We start from the raw sequence: 21,283 nt of genomic DNA, 5'->3' as shown, positions 1-21,283 counted from the left end.
ACCTCCCAAGGTTCAGGTAGCTAGGGACTCTGTCCCACAGTCAAGGATTAGGTGAAGATTGACAACATCAGATAAAGAAGTTATGTCTTACCTTAACTTTCTATCTGTTTTGTCGATCTTCACTTATTCTTGTCATCCCCCCTCCTTCCCCCTGCCTTTAGATCTGTTGGTGGATTGGATCTCTCCAAAGATTGGCTTTCATGATAAAGATACAGATCTGATCTGTCATTTCTTTCTGTCACTATTGTTTGCAAACTTGATCTGAGGTAATTTTGTGAGGAGTATTTTGGGTAGAGCTTAGATCAAGAGTTTTTGGAAGGCGCAAGCTGGAATAACATCCGAGTCGGTTCTAAGGCTCGGAACCAAGCCCCACAGTCAAGGATAAGTGAAGATCAACAACAGAGTTGGAATGTTATGGTAAGGCATAACTTCTTTTTTCTAAGTATTTTATTAGAATGAAGAGAATCCATATAGGTAGCATTTTCCAGAAAAGGTTATTTATGTAAGCATAAAAAATAAAACAAATAAAAAGAGCAGTGTAACTCATGGAAGCAGAACAAGAACAAAGTGAAATGCATTTTACAGAGGAAAACAGAAAGTATATGGTATTAGCCTACCTACACATACTGTGAAATCATAGAAGTTAAGATATTTCAGGAAAATCTTCAGAAAACTTAAGGCCATTCAAATCCTTCAAAAGGCTGTAAGACCATTCAAAAAGTAAATCAGCTATTGGATAACTTGAAAACAATAAAGCAATCTAGGTGTACTAAGTCAGTCTTATCAATTGTTAAATTGCAATTAAAATATTGTTTAGAAAGAATGCATATCTTAAAACATGAACATTAATAGCAGGGTTATTTTTCATTTTCAGCAAACACAGCAATGTGATTTCAGACTGCTGTTTCAGTATGAATGGACGTTTCTTATGCACAGCATCATGGGACAAAACTTTACTTTTATGGGATATCAAGACTGGAAAGTTTCGTTCTTCTGGCCCTGTAATTCTGAGTAATGGGCATGAAGGCTCAGTCAGTTCCTGTGTTTTTTCAAAAGATGGTAAGGAAAATGGTATATTAAAAAAATGTTATGTCTTGTATCATCATATTCTTTGGCAGTCTTGTATTTAAGGTTGGCATCTTGAACAAACAAGATATAAACAGAGCTATTTTGCTTCATTCCTGTGGCAAGGCATTTTATCTGTAACTTGGTAAGCAATAATGGCTGACAGAGCGGACATTATTGAGAAATTGTGGATCACTTACAGGTGTTGAGATCCAACACCATAGTCATTTGTTGTTTATAAAAAAATAAGGTAGTTTGTTTTCTGGTTTTGACATGCACTTTTCAGCATGCTTTTAAATGTGAATTGTAGGCTTAGAATACAGAGAAAAAACAGGGTGTTCTAAACTGGCTAAAGTCATTAAATTTAAAACTACGTCATTTTGCTGGAATCAGTATTTGGCACTGACTGGTTCATATTTTAAAAAGATTAAGTAAAAGGGTTATGAAACTGCAGTGTAATGAAGATGTGCATACCTAAAATAGCATGTTTATGCACTGTTTCAGAACTTCATACTTGTGAATCATCCTTTTATAAATTTTATAGAGTTTACCCTTGTGTTTGCATTTGATTCTAGTCTGTGGGTCCTGAGAGATGAAAGAGAAAATCTTTGTGTGTGTGTGTTTTATATATATATATATATATATATATATATATATATATATATATATATATATATATTGCTGCAAACTGTTACAATTTGTAAGCAAATATAAATAAAGGCAGTGTCTGGTGGCATTTTTTTGTAAATCAAGACAGTTCCTATCAGCTTCATTGTGTAATTGGAGTGTTTTGGTGAGTGTTTGCTGAGCTGCAAAACATGTTAGTTATTAAGTATGAATCCGTAAACCCTGCCTGTTTTGCTTAAGCCATTATGAAAGAGATTTGTCTATAGACCATCCATGGTATGTGTCAAAGTAAGAACGCTGTTTTTCACAATTAAGTGAGGTCAATTACAATAGTTTTCTGTCCAGATAAAGCACCCCAAAATGTAAAACATGACACACTATACCTGCCACCATGAAGACTTCATGGCAATCTTAATTCAGAACTGCAGATCAGGTATGCTTGTGAACCTATGAACCTATCTGTGGCTTTCCACAATTTCTTCAGTTCTTTTTGCCATTTTAATACTGCACATCTTCCATCTTGCCAGAAAAAAAAATTCAACTGAGTATTTCATTCTTGTTTTTCAGTAAACTTTGATTTTCTCATTTGCATATTCTTTTTTAACCATGGTGGCTAAGCTTTTCAGTAAATGTCATAGGGAACTAGCTAAGAAGGATTTCCATTCTCGATGGGCCAGAGTTCAATAAAGACTACACTAAGTGTACAAAATATGTATTCAAGAACATTCTTATCACATTTTTTGTGCTTTCTAGTCACTCAGAAAGATTACACTAAATGTACATGTAGTCTACACTTTGTGGTAACTTTTATAAATCCCTGTCAATATTTAAAGCTCCAAGAATATCAGAAGGAAAACTAAAATTAGGAGGAAGAAGGTGTGAGTTATGTCTGTGTTGTCTGTTCACTCAGAACAGTGTACACTTAGTGCAGACATTATTGAATCCCAGGCGGTATCTTTTTTGATTGTGTCCTTAAAATGATATACCACAGTCCAAGTAAATTCAAACAGGCAGCAAAATTAAGAAGACAAAAAGATTTGGGTTCTTTCTTGACTGAAAAATGACAGTGGTTTTTGCAGAAGTTGAATAATAAGTATTTAATACAGCCAGGAAAAATAAAGAAAATCAAAAAACTAATTCTAAAAAAATTTAATCTACAAGAAGGAAGACTTCATCCCCATCAGATTCTGGTACTGCTGTACATTGCATCTATTTTTGAGATTGGCACTTCTAGCTTACCATTTCCTAAAGAGAAGGTGTGAAGTCAAATATTTCTGTACCTAGTGAGCCTCTGCCAGTGTAAATTGCCTACTAAATGCAACATAAAACAGGTACCTTCATCAGTACCAGCACTGGATCTCACATAATTCTTTCTAACAATAATTTTAGAAGTTAACGAACCTAATGCTGAGGTATCAGTGTTGGAATGGCCCAAATTTCTCCCCTATATTTAAGGCTTCTTCTGTGCAGTGTAAATAGGTATGCTCCCTTGTTTGAATTCTGCCTTATGTTGAGTATTAAAAAAAAAATGACAAAAGATGTAGTTTCAACTTCATTGGATAAGCCATCAAGACCAATAAAAAGACACAAAACTGTACAGCTGGCAGAGATTAAAAAAAACTTGTTCTCTGTTAGGCACTTCGGTGAGTAGCCTTCAAGAGGGGCAAAACTAATTGCATATGTTAACCTGCCATTTGTATAATCTCTGTATAACAAAACAATGAATTTGTTTAACTAAATCATCCAAAAATTTAAAGATACCAGCAACTTTTAGTAAAAATAATTTTATAACATTACTATTATTGAGACCGGTTGTATAATCTTGGAGATTGGTGCAGGTCAGAGTTTAAGGTTGAAAATTCTGCACTTATGTTAGTATAGAAAAGTGGTACTAAGCTAAGGCAGAGTAGTTGTTTTCAGCTTAGAAATGGGACAGGCTAACTGAAGCTGTAAAGTTTTCAGAATGTTGTACAGATTTAAATGATGTACCATGACAGTCAGTACTATGGCCTTAAGAAAAAGGAGAGAGAGAATGAGAGAGCGAGGTCATCCTATTTCAGCAGATGAGGTTGAGTGTAATTTTACAGTTCAACATTTCTCCCTTATTATTTTAATTTTAGATCACAAAGTCTCTTTTTTTCTTCATCTTTTGGCACTTTTCTACAAAATAGTAATTTGTAAGACTCAAGTAAGACAGTGAAGGGAGACTCTTTCATAGGTTAAAGGTACCAGAAACCATAAGGAGAATTTCTTCCTTATTCAAAACTTGTCTTTTGTGGTGCAAACACTCACTTCATTTTGACTCCTAGACATCTGCTAATAGATCTGATCAGCATACTTTTTATTTTTATTTCAGTCTGGTATCTGACCCTGCTAATTTTTTTACTTGCACTCTCTGATCTTCCTAGTATATTTTTGTAGCTTCTAGAGCTCTTCCTTTTAGTATGAAGAGAGGGAGGTTTGTTGGACCAGTATTTATGGTCTACACTGCTAGCAGTTTGGCAAAAGTGGGAGATAATTACAGGCCCCTATATTATTTTATCTGGGAACAGTTTCAGTTTTTGGCTTATTAGAGGTATTACAAAAAGTTGGCAGACTTTAAGAAAAGGGAAGATTTGGTCAGTATTTTCAGAAATACTAAATTTGTAGTGCTTTAAGCATAGAAATGTAGTTATGTTTCATCGGATGTTGTTGCAAGGGCTGGTATTTTATACATAGTTTTCCACAGGCATGCTTGGCCACTATTAGAACTTTTGTCTTCATCTATAAAGGTTCCAGTTTTACATGCTCTGGTTTATAGAGAATTTTTAGCTTGCTAGTCAAACTATAGATCTTTTGAAGCCTTTGAAAGAAAAGAGGAACATTAAAGAGCAGCAGCGAGGATATTATCTTCCATCTGTTTCTACTTTCAAAGAAGAATATCCATTTTCCAGACAATACATGTAGAGATAAACAAAACCTTTCTATCAACCTTATTCCCCTAAAGTTACTAAATCAAAATATAAAAAACAGCTCACATGAAGGATAACTTAATATCTGCTTAGACCAACGTAAGCAAAGCACCTGGGAAGTCAGTGAACAACACAACAAGAACAAATGCTCCAGTCCAATTAAAACACAACTTTATTAACGCTTAACAGTCTCACCACGTTTTCGTCCACCATACAGGACTTCATCAGATAAAAAAACATTGACTCCACCCCACTACATATACCATCCCAACCTTGTTAATAAGCCAATAAGCCTTTAATTAGATAATTACCACCAATACAACTTTAAAGACATATGATCGTGAAAGATACATATGTACAATTCATTAAAAACAAACCATTATAGGTTCATAGGTTGGTACTAGACTATCGGCCCTAGGGCCTATACAAGCCTAGCCATAACAATTCCCTGGATATTTCTTCCCACAATATTTGCTTCTCTGGACCCTTGTCTAGCAGGGCAACTGACATGATCCCCGGGGTGAATTTCCTATCTCCCATCCAATCATCGAGGTTCCTTTTCAAGAGGGCCAATGAGGCGCTCTGCTTGACATGTATGGGCAGTCTATTCCAGAGTATGGGGAGTCTCTGGGTCAGGAACCTATCCCTCCAGCATGTTTTATTCATTGTGATGACAAGGTTTAGATCCCTGGAGCGTGTGGCTCTGAGGTATTGGGATTTCTTTAATTGGAGAATGTCCAACAGCTCAGGGTTTGATATGGCCTTGTATGTTAAGCAGAGATCGCCTCTGAGTAGACGATATGCCACAGAGTATAGCTGGAATTTTTTTAGATGGTCAGCATATGGCATCTGCTTTAGGCCTGTGATTCTTTTAGTGAGGTATTTCTGTGGCCTTTCCAACTGTTGCAGATGTCTTGTGAGGTACATACCAAACGGGGCATTATACTCTATGGGTCTAATGAGAGATGAGTACAGTGGGACAATGACCTCCTTTTTTCTGGATGAAAAGCCCTTAGTGATGACGTGTGCCACATAGAAGGATTTCCTGACTGTTGTGGTGATGTGGTTATCGAAAGTGAGACCGCTGTCCACCTGTGTCCCTAAGTCTGTCATCACACTTTCGATGTTTAGTGTACTGCCACCTATGTGGTAATTCATGGATACATTGGCTCTGACACCAGGCATCTGTTTCTGTAAGGCCCTTTTGTAGAATATCCACATCATTTGGGGATTCAGTAATGGCTCCCAGTTTGCAGTCATCTGTGAACTTTGTTAGCCAGTGTCCCTTAGTTGTTGGCCTGTACTTTAGAGAAGTAGATGCCAAATAAGAGTGGACCCAGGACTGAACCCTGAGGTACTCCACTTGTTACTTGTCTGGAGCTGGATTTGGAGTCGGATACTTTTACAGTCTGGGTTCTGTCAGTAAGCCAGTTGGCAACCCATCGAGTGATGTAGGGATTTATGCCCAGCTTAGTAAGTTTATCTATGATTCCAGAGTGGGGGATGGTGTTGAAGGCCTTGGCAAGGTCCATAAAGGCTGTGTGGACCACCTTATTCTCATCCACAGCTCTGGAGACTGATTCGAAGAAGTCAGTCAGATTCAGGAGACAAGATCGGCCCTTCACAAACCCAAACTGGGTGGGGGCCAGTGTTTGAAGGTTGCCAATGTCTTTGTTTATAAGTTCCATGCCCTTGCAGATCAGGCTTGTCAGACTGATGGGACGGTAGTTCCCGGGTCCAAGGATTAACATTCTCTAGAGAACATGTCATACAAGAATAAATAAAAGAGGTATTGATAACTAAGTGAATGTAAATAAATGAAGAAATAAATACAATACATACAAAAAATTTCCTACCATCTGAAACAGTATTCTGCCATGGGACCAAGGGAATACTTCAAGGATAAAAAATGAATCCACATTGCCATCCAGTGGTCATACCCAGAAGGTAAAAATATAAAAGTGTAAAAAAGTATGTATAGGTGAAGAACAATATATATACATATATATATATATATATATATATATAAATAAAATCCCTAAAACACTTTCTAGTGTGTAAAATATTACAATTATTTAAAAACACATTTTAAAATTATATTTAAAATTAAAAAATTGTTAAAGTTATTAAAGTTTGGATGCCCTAAGTTTTAACACAGGGGCCAAAGAAATATTCTCATTTAACCCTGGGAATCTATTAGTTTCCAGCACCAATTGCCCAAAAACCTTCCTAAATTGTGTCTTTGTTTCCTAGGGTCCATCTGTAGGGTCACAATCTATCTTCTCTAACCTGAAAAAAATCATAGCTCACTTTTGGACAAACTGAAATGTGCTTATAAAATGCATTATTGGTGTCTCTATTCTGAATGTCATATAAGTGTTCATAGACCCTTCTTTTCAATTTCCTAACAGTCCTCCCTACATAAACCCCCCACATTCCTTGCAAGTAGCAACATAAACCACCCCAGCACTATTACAATTAAAATAAGAACTAGCTTCAATAAATCTATCCCCGGACGATATGTAAATAGATTCCCTATTACTCAATATATTGGCATTGAGCACATGACCCACATTTAAAGGTGCCATTTCTACTTCTTCCCTTTCCCTTAGGTCTTTTTTCTAGTAAATCCTTGATGTTCAAACCTTTTTTGTATAGAAACGTTAATGGTTCCCTAAATACTTCTTCCAAATCCGAGTAACAAGCAAACTTGCTCCAATTGTCCAGAATTATCTCCCTAACCTTGTGTGTATCATTATTAAAAGTCATAGTATAAGTGCCTTTAAACCCTTCTTCCGTATCTGCTGTTATTACCTTCCCCGATAAAACTACAGGGGTGTGTTCCTGGTCAGTCCCCAAAATTGGGCCATATTTCCCTTTCTTTCCAGTTCTAACCTCTTGGACAACTTCCTGTATCATTTCCAGGGGGTACCTTCTTTCTAAAAACATATTTTTCAACTTCACACATTCTTCTAAAAAATCCTGCTCACTGGAGGTCATCCTAGACCCCCGAATGAATTGACCTTTCAGTATACTTTTTTCTGTCTATATGGATGTGCACTAGTGTAATACAAATATGAATTAAAGTATGTCTCCTTCCTGAAAATAGTAGATTTAAATTCTTTCTTCTCACAAGTTTTCTGAATAGTAACATCCAGATGGTGCATTTCATCCTTGGTAATAGTATAAGTAAACTTAAGGAACTCTGTAGTAGTATTTAAATATTCTAGAAAAATCTATAAATTCTGACTTTTCTTCAGTCCAAAAAAATACATATATTGTCCAGGTGATGCCGTATTTGTAACTAAAAATATACTTTTCTTCTCATACGGATGAAACTATGTTCACATATGTAGGGGCATAGCAGGCACCCATCGCCACCCCACTTGTTTATTTAAAAAATTCCCCTTCGAAATAAATAAAACTATTCCCTAATACTAGATCCATAAGTTCCATGCAAATCTGGAAGTCATTAATTTGTTAGTTACTCCCTAGTCAAGAATGCTTATTCAAACCATTCTAGTCCTATTCTGTGGGGAATAACAGAAAAAAGATCTTGAATATCCATCAAACTCTATGGCTATTTTGAATGATGAATGAGGAGCTAATAATTCGTTTACTGGCTGTTAGTGGTTTGTTGCCTGGCAACCAGGAAGCTTTTGTGTCCTCTATGGATTTCCATAAGAGGAGAGGACCAGAAATGACATTAGGGAGTCAAACAAGCATGTACAAAGGTGGTGTAGATGGAGGAGACGCTTGTTCCAACGGGAGGACTACCCGTGGCCCTACAGCTGCGAGTGGTGATCGTGGAAGTGGAGAAAGAGGTATTGGTTCTTCCAATCAATGGGCATCACAAAATAAAGGTGACTTTTTAAGGTTTAACTCTAACAATATGAGCTGTGATGGTTTTGGCAATGCTTTAGCAGAGGAATAAATGCTCCTTCTCTCATTTTAATGACAGTAATTTTAGAGCTCCAGAGCAAGATCATGAACCGGACTCCTACTGTACTAGTCTGAACAAATTACAGGACTGTTTTTTAAAATGTAAGACTTTAGAGATGGATAATAGTTATTTAAAGGACTGTATTAAAAGAGGAGTGGTCCCAAAGGGTTTAAGGGTGTGGAAATACCCTAACAATGTGCTTGAGGGGACTGAATTTTTTGACGAACTTATAAAGATTTTTGACAGTTGTGGCTTTGAGATTATAAAAGCCATTATCAGGAATAATGAACGGGAAATGGATTTATTGGTAAGCAATACTGACCATTTGAACAGTATTATTTTTGCTGATTTAATGTTTATGACAGAAGATGAAAAGAAAAAATACTTTGAGATTAAGAACTAAATAGAAGAAAAATTTGATTTTATTTATAAGAGAAAATACAAAAAATTAGAAAGGGCCCTAAGGGAATACAAGGAGAACCGTAGTTACCCCAAACCCAAGGTGTTGGCACGGGACTACCGAAGTACATATTACAAAAGGGATGGACATTATAGCCAACAGGAGGTAAATATGAATGGGTGGGTCAATGGACAAGCTAATAGTAACCACAATAGTGGTTATGACCTAAATGACCCTTTAGAATATCCCACCCCCCGGGGAGGTCCAAAAGACTTGAGCAAATGACCGAGATATGTTATTAGCCCACCAAGGTGGGAGTTCAAACCATATTGAGATATTAGGTGGTGATGGGGTCACAACTGATAATGGGGGTATTTGTGGTATAGATGACGAGATAGAAATGGACAGAAGTAAACACTCATATGGGAATTTTAATATTTTTAATTTTAGTAATTTAGAAATTAATAAACCATTTTTCAATTTATTTATTAAAGGGGTTAAAATTTATATCCAGTCGTAAAAGTGAAATAAGTAGGGCATCGAGAAATCTTAAGCTTTTTGTTCATAAGAAAAATTTGGAATTATTATTTGCTAAAAACACTTTGGTTGGTGGAACTGGAGACCAGTTGCAGAAGAAAAGTACTATAAATCCCCCTATTCATCTTCAGTTAAAAAATTTTGAGGCTCATTTGGAGATTGAGGTAAGGGAAGCAATTAAAAAAAGAGTAGGGTTTTCCCAAATCTCCGAGAGGATGAAAGAAGATTAATGGAGGAACTGAGAAGGAATGAATATATGAGATCAGTTGAAGGAAGCATTCTTTGGTAATGCGAAAGCACTCATCTCTTCTGTTTTACTTTTGATTTTTATATGTTTTTATGTGTTTTTTCCAACATTTAACATTAAAGTGTTTGAAGACATCCGCTTGAGTAGACTTATTTTTATTTTCTGGATTTATTTGTTTGGTCAGCTATAACTCCCTTGTTTGTTTTTTTTACATTTTTAGATAGCAAACTAAAAAATATATGGATGGAATATAAAGGGATTTTAAAAGATTCCTGGGATTTGGGGTTCCTATTATTTAAGCGAACACTTTAAATTGCGAACGCTGTTTGATGGAACATCATTACGTGAAATGGCAAAATTCTGAAAGCACGGAACAGCGATTTTTTTTTTCCCAGGGAAAAAAATCACTGGGACATTTTCGGGACTTTGCCATTTCCTCCACTATGGTGCGATCTCAGAGTTGGTATATTTAAATATTGGGGTGTGGGGGTGAAGCCCCCTGCTTTATTTTGTTTGGATTTTTTTTTTTTTTTTACGGATCAGCGATTTTTTTCCCTGGGAAAAAAATCGCTGATCCATGTGTTCAACATTTTGGATTTTCAGGGATTGTGGGTCGATTATATAGTGTTTGCAATTCAGTATGTTCGCATATATAATATAGACCCAAGATTTTTTGCAAAGTATTAAGAAAGATTTTTACAAGGTTGAGTTGATTTTTGTAACTGGATATTCACAATCTTTTTTCTCTGATTCCCCACAGAATAGGACTAGAATGGTTTGAAGAAGCACTCTTGACTAAGGGGAAACTCACAAATAATAAGTTCCAAGTTTTCATGGAACTTATGGCTCTAGTATTGGGGAATAATTTTATTTATTTCAAAGGAGAACTTTTTAAACAAACAAGTGCAGTGGTGATGGGTGAATGCTGTGCTCCTACATATGTGAACACAGTTTTATCCGTATGAGAAGAAAAATATATTTTTAGTTCCAAATAAATTAACAGGTGGAATTTTTAAAGGCGCTACCTGGACGATATATGTATTTTTTGGACTGGAGAAGAGGCAGAATTTGATAGATTTTCTAGAATATTTAAATAATACTACAGAGTTCCTTAAGTTTACTTATACAATTACCAAGGATGAAATGCACTATCTGGATGTTACTATTCAGAAAATCTATGAGAGGAAAGAATTTAAATCTACTATTTTCAGGAAGGAGACATTCTCTAATTCATATTTGTCTGAAAGCAAGGAAACCAAAGAACAAGGCAGAAGCCCTCACAGTCCTAAACGCAATTTATTAAAACAGAAAATCACAGCGTTTTCGCCACACACATATGGTGGCTTCTTCAGAGGATACAAAGGCAACCAAACACAAGCAGTTAAATACTGAAAGTTAATTGAAGTCAACTGCTATCAATTAACCACAAATTATGCAACAAGATGCCTGCATTAAACTGAAGAAGTAAAATGCAAAAAGCCTCAGGCATAGTTTAAATACATGCTAAACTGTTGATGTAGTTAAAAGACTGTGACAATACAAAAAACACAATATTTTGACACAGTCAAACCCAACTAAAATCCAGTATATTTCTCAAGAAATAAAAATACATAAGAGAAAAATTGTCACAAAATTGTATGTACATTTAAAAGCAAAATGCTAAATAGTCATTCCCAAGTATACATTATTTTAAAAGGGAACGACATAATAAAACAAATGAATAACTTTTACTAAAAGTTAATATAAATTCCAAAGATGTAGACAACCCACATCTAAAGTGTGACCTTAAAATTAAGTAAAAGTACTAAGTGTAAATATAACAACCTAAGCCAAACCTTGCTAGGTGAAATACCAACAAAAAGGTAGAAAACAGTGCCACCAAGTGGCTTGACACTGTACCCACACATAGTGGGCTAATGCAAAAAGGACTAAATCAAAAGTGTCAAGGCAAATGTGATTCTTAAAGTAAAAAGGGAACAACTATCTCATATACGATTTTAATTTGAGATAAGGTGCAATATTACAGCTTTCATTCAACCCCGGAGGGTAGAAAGCGTTAAGCTTAAGTTGCCAAAGCAATTCATTTGTCTCAAGTATAAGAGCACTAGGTCCACCACGAGGATGAACAGGGAGGTGTTAGTTAAACACTATTCTATTTGTATATCTGATATGACTAAAGAGGTTTGTTTGCTTGATGAGGAAATCAGGTTGAATAACGCTTTTTCACAATTAAAATATGATCATTCACGGATTTTTTCCAGCATTGACACCTATATGGTCAAATTGAAAACAAATAAAGCCAAAAAATTACACAGGGATAGGTCATCCTATTCTAAAGATATGGCCTTCCCTAATTTACGTGTACAAATTGAGGGTAGTTTTGGGGTTAATCCATCTGAGTTACCTGAGACTGTTAGAGCAACTGGTCCTGGGTTTGTGGATAGTCAAGATGTACCAACACAAAATGACCAACCTTTACGTAGGAGTAACCGTAATAAAAATAGACAGGATACCAGTAGGGGTTCGAATGAACGATACCTGCTGCTGGGTATGAAGGACCCCAAAATACCAGCAATAATTTTTAGGGAACAGGAACAACAGGGGTGCCGCAGAGGAATGCGAATTGGAACAACTAATCACAAACCCCCTTTACATTCTGAACACTCCTGTTAAGGTTGTTAAGAATATGAAAGGTGATTTTACAATTTATAATTTTTCACACCTTACCCTTGAACCAGAAATTGTCGAACTGTTAGCCTTGGGTAATACTTTTGTACCTTCTATCAAATGCGACTTGGCCAGGGTATTATTGGATTTAAAATGTTATGTACGTAAACTAAATTTGAAACTTCTGTTTAACTTTTCCACAGACTCCCTGGTCTCGAAGCTGAAACTGCCTAGTACTTTCAACCCGCCCATCCATGTGGTCCTAAAAATGTTTGAGAGTGCCTGTGAGTTGGACATCAGGTTTTTATTGAAGCGGCCTTGTGTTGGTACTAGCCGCTTCAATATTTCAAGGACCAACTTGAAGCATTACGTGACCTCCGCAATGTCGGGTCAGGATCATCAAGCCTGATAAAGGTGGCGGTTTGGCCATCTTTGAGCAGGCTGACTATGTAGAAAGAATGCACAGGGTCCTTGATTCTGACTCATATGAAATCTCATCTGTCAACGAGATGAATATCAGTGCCAGTAGGATTAGGGGTTATCTGAGGGATTTTTCATCAACGGCAGAATAGATGAGGAGACATATAAATATATAGACATTTTCCACGCCAAGACCCTGTCATGTTTGGAATCCCCAAGATTCACAAAACCTTGGGGATCCACCTATGAGGGCACTGATAGATGGTAGGCTTTCCCTCACCTACCCTTGTTCAAAATTCGTGGATACTTTACTGAACCAGTATGTTGACAGTGTACCTACTATTTGTAAAGACTCATGGTCTTTTCTTTCTGACCTAAATGGGCTTGAGTTGGATATGGATGTTAACTTTCTGACCATAGACGTGGTCGATCTTTATACATCCATACCACACCAGGAGGCCATTGAGTGGATTGACTTGCTTTTGCGTGAGCTTCAGGCTCCTATTAATGTCATTAATAATGTTACTGAGTTGCTTAACATCATTTTGTCATCAAATTATTTCCTGTTTGAAAAAGACATTTACATTCAAAAAAGAGGGGTTGCCATGGGCTCCCCATGTAGGGCAGCCGTAGCCAACCTTTTTATGTCCTATTGGGAAAGAAATTTTGTTTTAAACAACTCAGAGTGGAATGGTAAACTTTTCTACTATACTCGTTACCTTGATGACATTTTTATTCTTTTTAGGGGTGATCATTTAACAGCACAGAGTTTCGTCGATTACATCAATAGTACAACACTGTTTCTTAAATTCACTTTCCAGTTTGATGGTGTTAGTATGAATTACCTTGATGTAAAACTGACTAGGGACGGTATTACAGGAAGGTTAATTTCCACAATTTACAGGAAAGATACATACGTGAATTCCTTCCTTCATTATACCAGTTCTCACCCCTTTAAACTTAGAAAAGCAATAGTCATAGGGCAGCTTGTGAGGGCTGTAAGAATTTGTAGTCAATTGTCAGACTTTAACGTTGAATGTCAATTTTTGACAAACCTCTTTGTCAACCGTGGCTATCCAGCTACTCTTGTGTCTGAACTAATAGAAGAGGTCTTGAATAAAAGGAATAGTGGGTTTTACAGACCTCTCTTGCTTCAAGAAGAGTTGCCTTGCACTGTGGCGGTTCGTAGATCTAGTGCCTCTGGCAACTTTTCCGATGCCATGTCTCCTATTGAACCTGCCTCTCATAGGGCCTCTACTTGTAGTTTCATTTCCACATTTGGGGTGAACTCGTATGCAATACAGAACATTTTGTTTAAAAACTGGTTTTTTATCACCAGTAATGCACCTGTAGGTGAGAAGTTAGGTGATAGACCTGTTGTTGTGTTTAGAAGAGGTAGAAACATCAAAGAATTGTTACAGACTCCTTATGGCACTTGTAGTGCTAGAATTAATGGTTCTTTTGCCTGCGGCTTCTGTAACTTCTGCTCACATATCAAAACAGGTAGTAGTTTTTGCATTGAAGGAAGGAAATATTTTATACATCATCGTATTTCCTGTGACACGAAAACAGTAGTTTATATTGCTTTTTGCACATGCTGTCCAGCATTCTACGTCGGAAAGACGGACAGAAGGCTTAAAGACAGATTGTATCAGCACTTATATGCCATCAGGAATAAGAGACTTGATAATGCCCTTGCCAAGCATATCTGTTCTTTTCCTGGGCATGCTTTCTCTTTCATGGGGATTGACCACCTCCCTGTTCATCCTCGTGGTGGACCTAGTGCTCTTATACTTGAGACAAATGAATTGCTTTGGCAACTTAAGCTTAACGCTTTCTACCCTCCGGGGTTGAATGAAAGCTGTAATATTGCACCTTATCTCAAATTAAAATCGTATATGAGATAGTTGTTCCCTTTTACTTTAAGAATCACATTTGCCTTGACACTTTTGATTTAGTCCTTTTTGCATTAGCCCACTATGTGTGGGTACAGTGTCAAGCCACTTGGTGGCACTGTTTTCTACCTTTTTGTTGGTATTTCACCTAGCAAGGTTTGGCTTAGGTTGTTATATTTACACTTAGTACTTTTACTTAATTTTAAGGTCACACTTTAGATGTGGGTTGTCTACATCTTTGGAATTTATATTAACTTTTAGTAAAAAGTTATTCATTTGTTTTATTATGTCGTTCCCCTTTTAAAATAATGTATACTTGGGAATGACTATTTAGCATTTTGCTTTTTAAATGTACATACAATTTTGTGACAATTTTTTTCTTGTGTATTTTTATTTCTTGGGAAATATACTGAATTTTTTTGGGTTTGACTGTGTCAAAATATTGTGTCTTTTTGTATTGTCACAGTCTTTTAACTACATCAACAGTTTAGCATGTATTTAAACTATGCCTGAGGCTTTTGCATTTTACTTCTTCAGTTTAATGCAGGCATCTTGTTGCATAATTTGTGGTTAATTGATAGCAGTTGACTTCAATTAACTTTCAGTATTTAACTGCTTGTGTTTGGTTGCCTTTGTATCCTCTGAAGAAGCCACCATATGTGTGTGGCGAAAACGCTGTGATTTTCTGTTTTAATAAATTGCGTTTAGGACTGTGAGGGCTTCTGCCTTGTTCTTTGGTTTCCTTGCTTTCAGGCGTTTGTGGATTTTTTCAAGTGTTTACCAGTTTCTTTTTGTGGAACCTTTGACATGGAGAGCCCAGCAAGCCAAGTGATTCAAGATACATCAAATGGGGACACTATTGGTATGCCTAACCTGCTGTTTTCGCTGTCGCAGAAAATTGATGCGCTCAATGAGCGCTTTAATGCATTTGAAAGCTCTTTATCTTCGCGACATGGTGAACCTTCAATTCTGAGACTTTCTATGAATGGGCACTGTAATGTTCCTGATTCTCAGGCATCGATATCAGCCGCACAACCTCCTAGGGCTGTTTCACCTGTAATTCAAACTTCTGGGGCCGTTGCTCCTGATGCTGCTTTCCCTATTGAAAGTAATGGTAACCAGCGTCCTTTTACACGACCGGAAAACGCAGAACGGACCGAAGCACTTATCGGTGGAGCCACCATATCCGAATGGATTGCCAATACAGGTGACTTTTCACTTTTTGTTAAACCTTTTAATGATGCACCGCGGTGCAGGACCGCTCTGCTTCTGCCACTGCTGCTGTTTCTCTGGCAGACAAACTGAAACTTTTGGATTCAAAAACACTTAAACTCAGGAAAATGCAGCTGGAAACTGCTTACTTTAAACAATGCCTAAGTGAAGGCATTGTTCCGAAGGGACTTAGGTGTAATTTTGCACCATCTGGCTTGATTAATAGCGATGCTTTCCTAATTGACTTAAAGACACTTTTCCAGTCGCAGGGTTTACATCTTCTTGAGTTGTTAGTTAAACACTATTCTATTTGTATATCTGATTTGACTAAAGAGGTTTGTTTGCTTGATGAGGAAATCAGGTTGAATAACGCTTTTTCACAATTAAAATATGATCATTCACGGATTTTTTCCAGCATTGACACCTATATGGTCAAATTGAAAACAAATAAAGCCAAAAAATTACACAGGGATAGGTCATCCTATTCTAAAGATATGGCCTTCCCTAATTTACGTGTACAAATTGAGGGTAGTTTTGGGGTTAATCCATCTGAGTTACCTGAGACTGTTAGAGCAACTGGTCCTGGGTTTGTGGATAGTCAAGATGTACCAACACAAAATGACCAACCTTTACGTAGGAGTAACCGTAATAAAAATAGACAGGATACCAGTAGGGGGTCGAATGAAACGATACCTGCTGCTGGGTATGAAGGACCCCAAAATACCAGCAATAATTTTTTAGGGAACAGGAACAACAGGGGTCGCCAAGAGGAATGCGAATTGGAACAACTAATCACAAACCCCCTTTACATTCTGAACACTCCTGTTAAGGTTGTTAAGAATATGAAAGGTGATTTTACAATTTATAATTTTTCACACCTTACCCTTGAACCAGAAATTGTCGAACTGTTAGCCTTGGGTAATACTTTTGTACCTTCTATCAAATGCGACTTGGCCAGGGTATTATTGGATTTAAAATGTTATGTACGTAAACTAAATTTGAAACTTCTGTTTAACTTTTCCACAGACTCCCTGGTCTCGAAGCTGAAACTGCCTAGTACTTTCAACCCGCCCCTCCATGTGGTCCTAAAAATGTTTGAGAGTGCCTGTGAGTTGGACATCAGGTTTTTATTGAAGCGGCCTTGTGTTGGTACTAGCCGCTTCAATATTTCCAAGGACCAACTTGAAGCATTACGTGACCTCCGCAATGTCGGGGTCAGGATCATCAAGCCTGATAAAGGTGGCAGTTTGGCCATCTTTGAGCAGGCTGACTATGTAGAAAGAATGCACAGGGTCCTTGATTCTGACTCATATGAAATCTCATCTGTCAACGAGATGAATATCAGTGCCAGTAGGATTAGGGGTTATCTGAGGGATTTTTTCATCAACGGCAGAATAGATGAGGAGACATATAAATATATAGACATTTTCCACGCCAAGAGGCCTGTCATGTTTGGAATCCCCAAGATTCACAAAAACCTTGGGGATCCACCTATGAGGGCACTGATAGATGGTAGGCTTTCCCTCACCTACCCTTGTTCAAAATTCGTGGATACTTTACTGAACCAGTATGTTGACAGTGTACCTACTATTTGTAAAGACTCATGGTCTTTTCTTTCTGACCTAAATGGGCTTGAGTTGGATATGGATGTTAACTTGTTGACCATAGACGTGGTCGATCTTTATACATCCATACCACACCAGGAGGCCATTGAGTGGATTGACTTGCTTTTGCGTGAGCTTCAGGCTCCTATTAATGTCATTAATAATGTTACTGAGTTGCTTAACATCATTTTGTCATCAAATTATTTCCTGTTTGAAAAAGACATTTACATTCAAAAAAGAGGGGTTGCCATGGGCTCCCCATGTGGGGCAGCCGTAGCCAACCTTTTTATGTCCTATTGGGAAAGAAATTTTGTTTTAAACAACTCAGAGTGGAATGGTAAACTTTTCTACTATACTCGTTACCTTGATGACATTTTTATTCTTTTTAGGGGTGATCATTTAACAGCACAGAGTTTCGTCGATTACATCAATAGTACAACACCGTTTCTTAAATTCACTTTCCAGTTTGATGGTGTTAGTATGAATTACCTTGATGTAAAACTGACTAGGGACGGTATTACAGGAAGGTTAATTTCCACAATTTACAGGAAAGATACATACGTGAATTCCTTCCTTCATTATACCAGTTCTCACCCCTTTAAACTTAGAAAAGCAATAGTCAAAGGGCAGCTTGTGAGGGCTGTAAGAATTTGTAGTCAATTGTCAGACTTTAACGTTGAATGTCAATTTTTGACAAACCTCTTTGTCAACCGTGGCTATCCAGCTACTCTTGTGTCTGAACTAATAGAAGAGGTCTTGAATAAAAGGAATAGTGGGTTTTACAGACCTCTCTTGCTTCAAGAAGAGTTGCCTTGCACTGTGGCGGTTCGTAGATCTAGTGCCTCTGGCAACTTTTCCGATGCCATGTCTCCTATTGAACCTGCCTCTCATAGGGCCTCTACTTGTAGTTTCATTTCCACATTTGGGGTGAACTCGTATGCAATACAGAACATTTTGTTTAAAACTGTTTTTATCACCAGTAATGCACCTGTAGGTGAGAAGTTAGGTGATAGACCTGTTGTTGTGTTTAGAAGAGGTAGAAACATCAAAGAATTGTTACAGACTCCTTATGGCACTTGTAGTGCTAGAATTAATGGTTCTTTTGCCTGCGGCTTCTGTAACTTCTGCTCACATATCAAAACAGGTAGTAGTTTTGCATTGAAGGAAGGAAATATTTTATACATCATCGTATTTCCTGTGACACGAAAACAGTAGTTTATATTGCTTTTGCACATGCTGTCCAGCATTCTACGTCGGAAAGACGGACAGAAGGCTTAAAGACAGATTGTATCAGCACTTATATGCCATCAGGAATAAGAGACTTGATAATGCCCTTGCCAAGCATATCTGTTCTTTTCCTGGGCATGCTTTCTCTTTCATGGGGATTGACCACCTCCTGTTCATCCTCGTGGTGGACCTAGTGCTCTTATACTTGAGACAAATGAATTGCTTTGGCAACTTAAGCTTAACGCTTTCTACCCTCCGGGTTGAATGAAAGCTGTAATATTGCACCTTATCTCAAATTAAAATCGTATATGAGATAGTTGTTCCCTTTTACTTTAAGAATCACATTTGCCTTGACACTTTTGATTTAGTCCTTTTGCATTAGCCCACTATGTGTGGGTACAGTGTCAAGCCACTTGGTGGCACTGTTTTCTACCTTTTTGTTGGTATTTCACCTAGCAAGGTTTGGCTTAGGTTGTTATATTTACACTTAGTACTTTTACTTAATTTTAAGGTCACACTTTAGATGTGGGTTGTCTACATCTTTGGAATTTATATTAACTTTTAGTAAAAAGTTATTCATTTGTTTTATTATGTCGTTCCCCTTTTTAAAATAATGTATACTTGGGAATGACTATTTAGCATTTTGCTTTTTAAATGTACATACAATTTTGTGACAATTTTTTTCTTGTGTATTTTTATTTCTTGGGAAATATACTGAATTTTATTTGGGTTTGACTGTGTCAAAATATTGTGTCTTTTTGTATTGTCACAGTCTTTTAACTACATCAACAGTTTAGCATGTATTTAAACTATGCCTGAGGCTTTTTGCATTTTACTTCTTCAGTTTAATGCAGGCATCTTGTTGCATAATTTGTGGTTAATTGATAGCAGTTGACTTCAATTAACTTTCAGTATTTAACTGCTTGTGTTTGGTTGCCTTTGTATCCTCTGAAGAAGCCACCATATGTGTGTGGCGAAAACGCTGTGATTTTCTGTTTTAATAAATTGCGTTTAGGACTGTGAGGGCTTCTGCCTTGTTCTTTGGTTTCCTTGCTTTCAGACGTTTGTGGATTTTTTCAAGTGTTTACTAATTCATATTTGTATTATACTAGTGCATATCTGTATAGACAGAAAAAAAAAGTATACTGAAAGGTCAATTTATTCGGGTGTTGAGGATGACCTCCAGTGAGCAGGATTTTTTAGAATGTGTGAAGTTGAAAAATATGTTTTTAGAAAGAAGGTATCCCCTGGAAATCATAGAGAAAGTTGTCCAAGAGGTTAGAACTGGAAGGAAAGGGAAATATGGCCAATTTTGAGATAATACCAGCAGATACTGATGAAGGGTTTAAAGACACTTTTATTTATTTTTATTTTACATTTGTTGACCAGGATAGTCCGACTGGATACCTGTCCATTTTCAGCGGTGGCCCGGCGAGAAAAGCTCCATACATACATACAGAAAACTGTTACATTAAACAAGTTAAAGCACTGTTACAAATACAGTACATAGGAAAAAAGTCATTCATTCTGTCATATATAAATCTGATTTGTTTAGAATAACAATTAGGAAGCAATTTAGGGGTGGCCAAAAGACCTCTTTAGCACTTGTTTATATTGCCCGTTAGTCAGGATTAGAACAAGGACATAGCCATTGCCTTTTAAAGTACTGTTTTAGATGTTTTTTTGAATTGGGTTAGAATGGGTTCTGAAGTTAGCTCAGCAGGAAGTGAGTTCCATATTTTGCCAACAAAGTTGGCATATAGATAGTCTCCGCATGAGTTGTTGCTTTTGAGGGTTTGGGCTAGTAATTTGTTGGATGATTGAAGTGTCTTGAGGTTGCTGTAAGGGGTGATAATTTTTGTAAGTACAGGTGTGTTTTCAGGTTGGTAGAGAATTTTATGTGCTACTATTAGCTGAGTGTACTGAAGATGGATAGGCAATTCTAGCCACCCTAGATTCTTTAGGTTTAGACAGTGGTGTGTTCTGTATGCTGCTCCAGTGGCAAATCTAGCAATATGATTAAAGCAGCTAGAGAGTTTATTAAGGTCAGACTTACTCAAGTTTGTGAAGAGAGGGGATGCATAAAGGAGGGTGGAAAGTAGATGTGTACGGGCAATTACCATCCTAGCTAGTGGAGTGAGGAAACGTTTCATCTTGCATAGTGAGCCAAGTTTTTTATTAACTTTTTTAATAGTTTGATTAATATGCATCTCAAACTTGAGGTTATTATCAACTGTTACACCTAAGAGTTTGGTAAAGGGATCTGGGACAATGACAGTGCCATTGTTAGATTTTATATTATATATATTAAAGGTTGGAGTGGATACTTTACGAGTGGGGAAGAAAAGCAGTAGTTTCGTTTTGTTAGGATTTAATAGAAGTCATCAATTATAGAGCCAATTTTCGACAGTATTAAAAACATTTTGGGATAGAGTCTGCAGACCTAAAGGGGAGGTGGCAGAGCAAATCAGAGTGGAGTCATCTGCAT

At 37.0% G+C, this 21,283-nt stretch overlaps 1 protein-coding gene across 2 annotated transcripts in view; it reads left to right on the top strand.

Annotated features, from left to right (window-relative positions):
* Nucleotides 1–21,283, top strand: part of WDR88 (WD repeat domain 88) — a 772,406-nt gene that overhangs the window by 479,334 nt on the left and 271,789 nt on the right. For both annotated transcript variants that reach the window (XM_044081867.1, XM_044081868.1), the window contains exon 7: nucleotides 875–1,059. In XM_044081867.1, the coding sequence (XP_043937802.1) occupies nucleotides 875–1,059 (185 nt within the window). The remainder of the gene's footprint in view (nucleotides 1–874; nucleotides 1,060–21,283) is intronic.

The sequence above is a fragment of the Protopterus annectens genome, chromosome 8.part1, assembly GCF_019279795.1.
Source record: "Protopterus annectens isolate FY-2018-M chromosome 8.part1, PAN1.0, whole genome shotgun sequence".
Lineage (NCBI taxonomy): Eukaryota > Metazoa > Chordata > Ceratodontiformes > Protopteridae > Protopterus > Protopterus annectens.
Note: the sequence above shows the minus strand (reverse complement) of the source record. Positions and strands in the feature narration are given on the sequence as shown.